General features: G+C 38.9%; 1 protein-coding gene across 1 annotated transcript in view; it reads left to right on the forward strand.

Annotated features, from left to right (window-relative positions):
- Positions 1 to 6: 6 nt before the first annotated feature.
- Positions 7 to 1823, forward strand: part of LOC107580004 (probable JmjC domain-containing histone demethylation protein 2C) — a gene marked incomplete at its 3' end in the record, with an annotated part of 2818 nt that continues 1001 nt past the window's right edge. Inside the window, exons 1-4 of the mRNA XM_016265766.1 lie at positions 7 to 14; positions 99 to 189; positions 363 to 493; positions 877 to 999. Of these exons, the coding sequence (XP_016121252.1) occupies positions 170 to 189; positions 363 to 493; positions 877 to 999 (274 nt within the window). The remainder of the gene's footprint in view (positions 15 to 98; positions 190 to 362; positions 494 to 876; positions 1000 to 1823) is intronic.

A 1823-nucleotide genomic window follows, 5' to 3' on the forward strand; every position in this document is an offset into this window, starting at 1 on the left:
TGAAGATCTCACGAGTGAGTGCCACTTGAAGTAAACAAATGAGCAGTTATCTTATTAATCGACCTGTTCTGTTTATGCTGATCATGCTCTTTCTACAGAGCGGCCCAAGTCTAAAGATGGAGAAACTGTGGTGTATCGACTGAAAGACTGGCCTTCAGGGGAAGAGTTTATGGCTTTGATGCCCTCCAGGTACCTCAGAAACACAGGAACACCACATGTAGACATGCTAAGTAGCCATATATACACTGTTTTAAGGATTGTGAATGCTGTTTCATGGTGACCTTACATATTTAATTTGTATGTTCTGATCAAGCATAGCTCTGGTTTAGTTGTTTTAGTATGTGCTTCATCTCAATGTGTAGGTATGATGATCTCATGAAAAACCTCCCAATGCCTGAGTATTCAGACCCCGAGGGGAACCTCAACCTGGCATCCCATCTGCCCTCCTTCTTTGTGCGGCCAGACCTGGGCCCGCGCCTCTGCTGCGCTTACGGTACTGCAGCTCCCTCTGTCTCTCTCACACGTATTTTTAGTTTGCGTTTTATTAGTAGCTTGCTATGTTTTATTCATGGTTTTACTGTAGAAAATTTGATTGTTTTATCAAAAATTATATGAAAAAAACGGTCATATTTCACCCCAAAGGAAAATATAAAAACTTTTTGCAAAAAGAAAATGAGGCCTATTTCTCGACAGTTTGCTTTTTTGTATTGTGACATAATTTTCATAGCATATAACGATGAAAAATTCCTCACATTCTCATTAGTGTAACATTACTGTAAAAAAAGTATTTGTTGTATTACCTTTTATTATGCCTAATTTAAATTAAAAACTGTAGCCTATTCTAGTGAACTGAATGATGTATGATCCATATCTCAGGTGTGGCGGCATCTCAGGAGCAGGATTTCGGCACCGCTAACCTGCATATGGAGGTATCGGACATCATCAGCGTGTTGGTTTATGTAGGAGTGGCCAAAGGGAATGGTGTCCTCTCCAAAACGGGTAAGCCTGAGGCCCGCTCGCCACATAGCTGTCAACAGCCTGTCCGTTTACTTGGTCAGCAGTGTTAGAGAAAGAGGAGGAGGGGGAAAAGCCTTCTGCTAGAGCAGAAATGTTCCATAAACCCTTGAGCTCAGAGGAAAAAAACACAGAACATGGTTTCCACCCTGGAAACAATGAAATGTAGAGATGCATCTGGAAGGATTTTTCTCTGCCAGTACATGGCCATAGCAGCACTAAAAATAACTTTTATCTGCACTCATGAGAATGAATATGTAAAAACATGGAGGAGTTTTACATATGACATATTATTGTGGTATTAACTAAAAATCCATTTGTAGTTTTACATGACCACTGTGCTGTCTCTGTTCCTCTAATGGATTTCTACTACAGTAGATAGATCTCTAAAAGCCATTTGGGTGTGATGTTGCATCTAAAGAAACATAGGTCTGTGCTTAGTGCTTTTTTTTTTATTCCAGTTGTCTTCAACAATGTTTGAAGGCCCAATGACTTTTCCTTTTGTTCATGATTTACTGGAAAAGGATTAAGGATAAGGATTTTTAAAAGACATTGTGCTCAATTTTTACCCAATAAAATATCTTAGAGCTTGGCAAAACTAGAATAACGTATATTCATTATAAATATGCCCATGGCATTTTAAGACTTTATGAATTTACATGACTTTTCCAGGTGTAGAAATCACACTTTTAAAATTAGGCTTCCTCATATATCCAGGTTTTCCAAGACAGTGGGGAAACGTGGTTCTTCACAGGGAAAAAACAGTAATTGAGGGGATGACTAAAAACAAGAAATATCTTGTTGGAGCC

The sequence above is a fragment of the Sinocyclocheilus grahami genome, unplaced genomic scaffold (genome assembly GCF_001515645.1).
Source record: "Sinocyclocheilus grahami isolate Dianchi unplaced genomic scaffold, SAMN03320097.WGS_v1.1 scaffold23077.1, whole genome shotgun sequence".
NCBI lineage: Eukaryota > Metazoa > Chordata > Actinopteri > Cypriniformes > Cyprinidae > Sinocyclocheilus > Sinocyclocheilus grahami.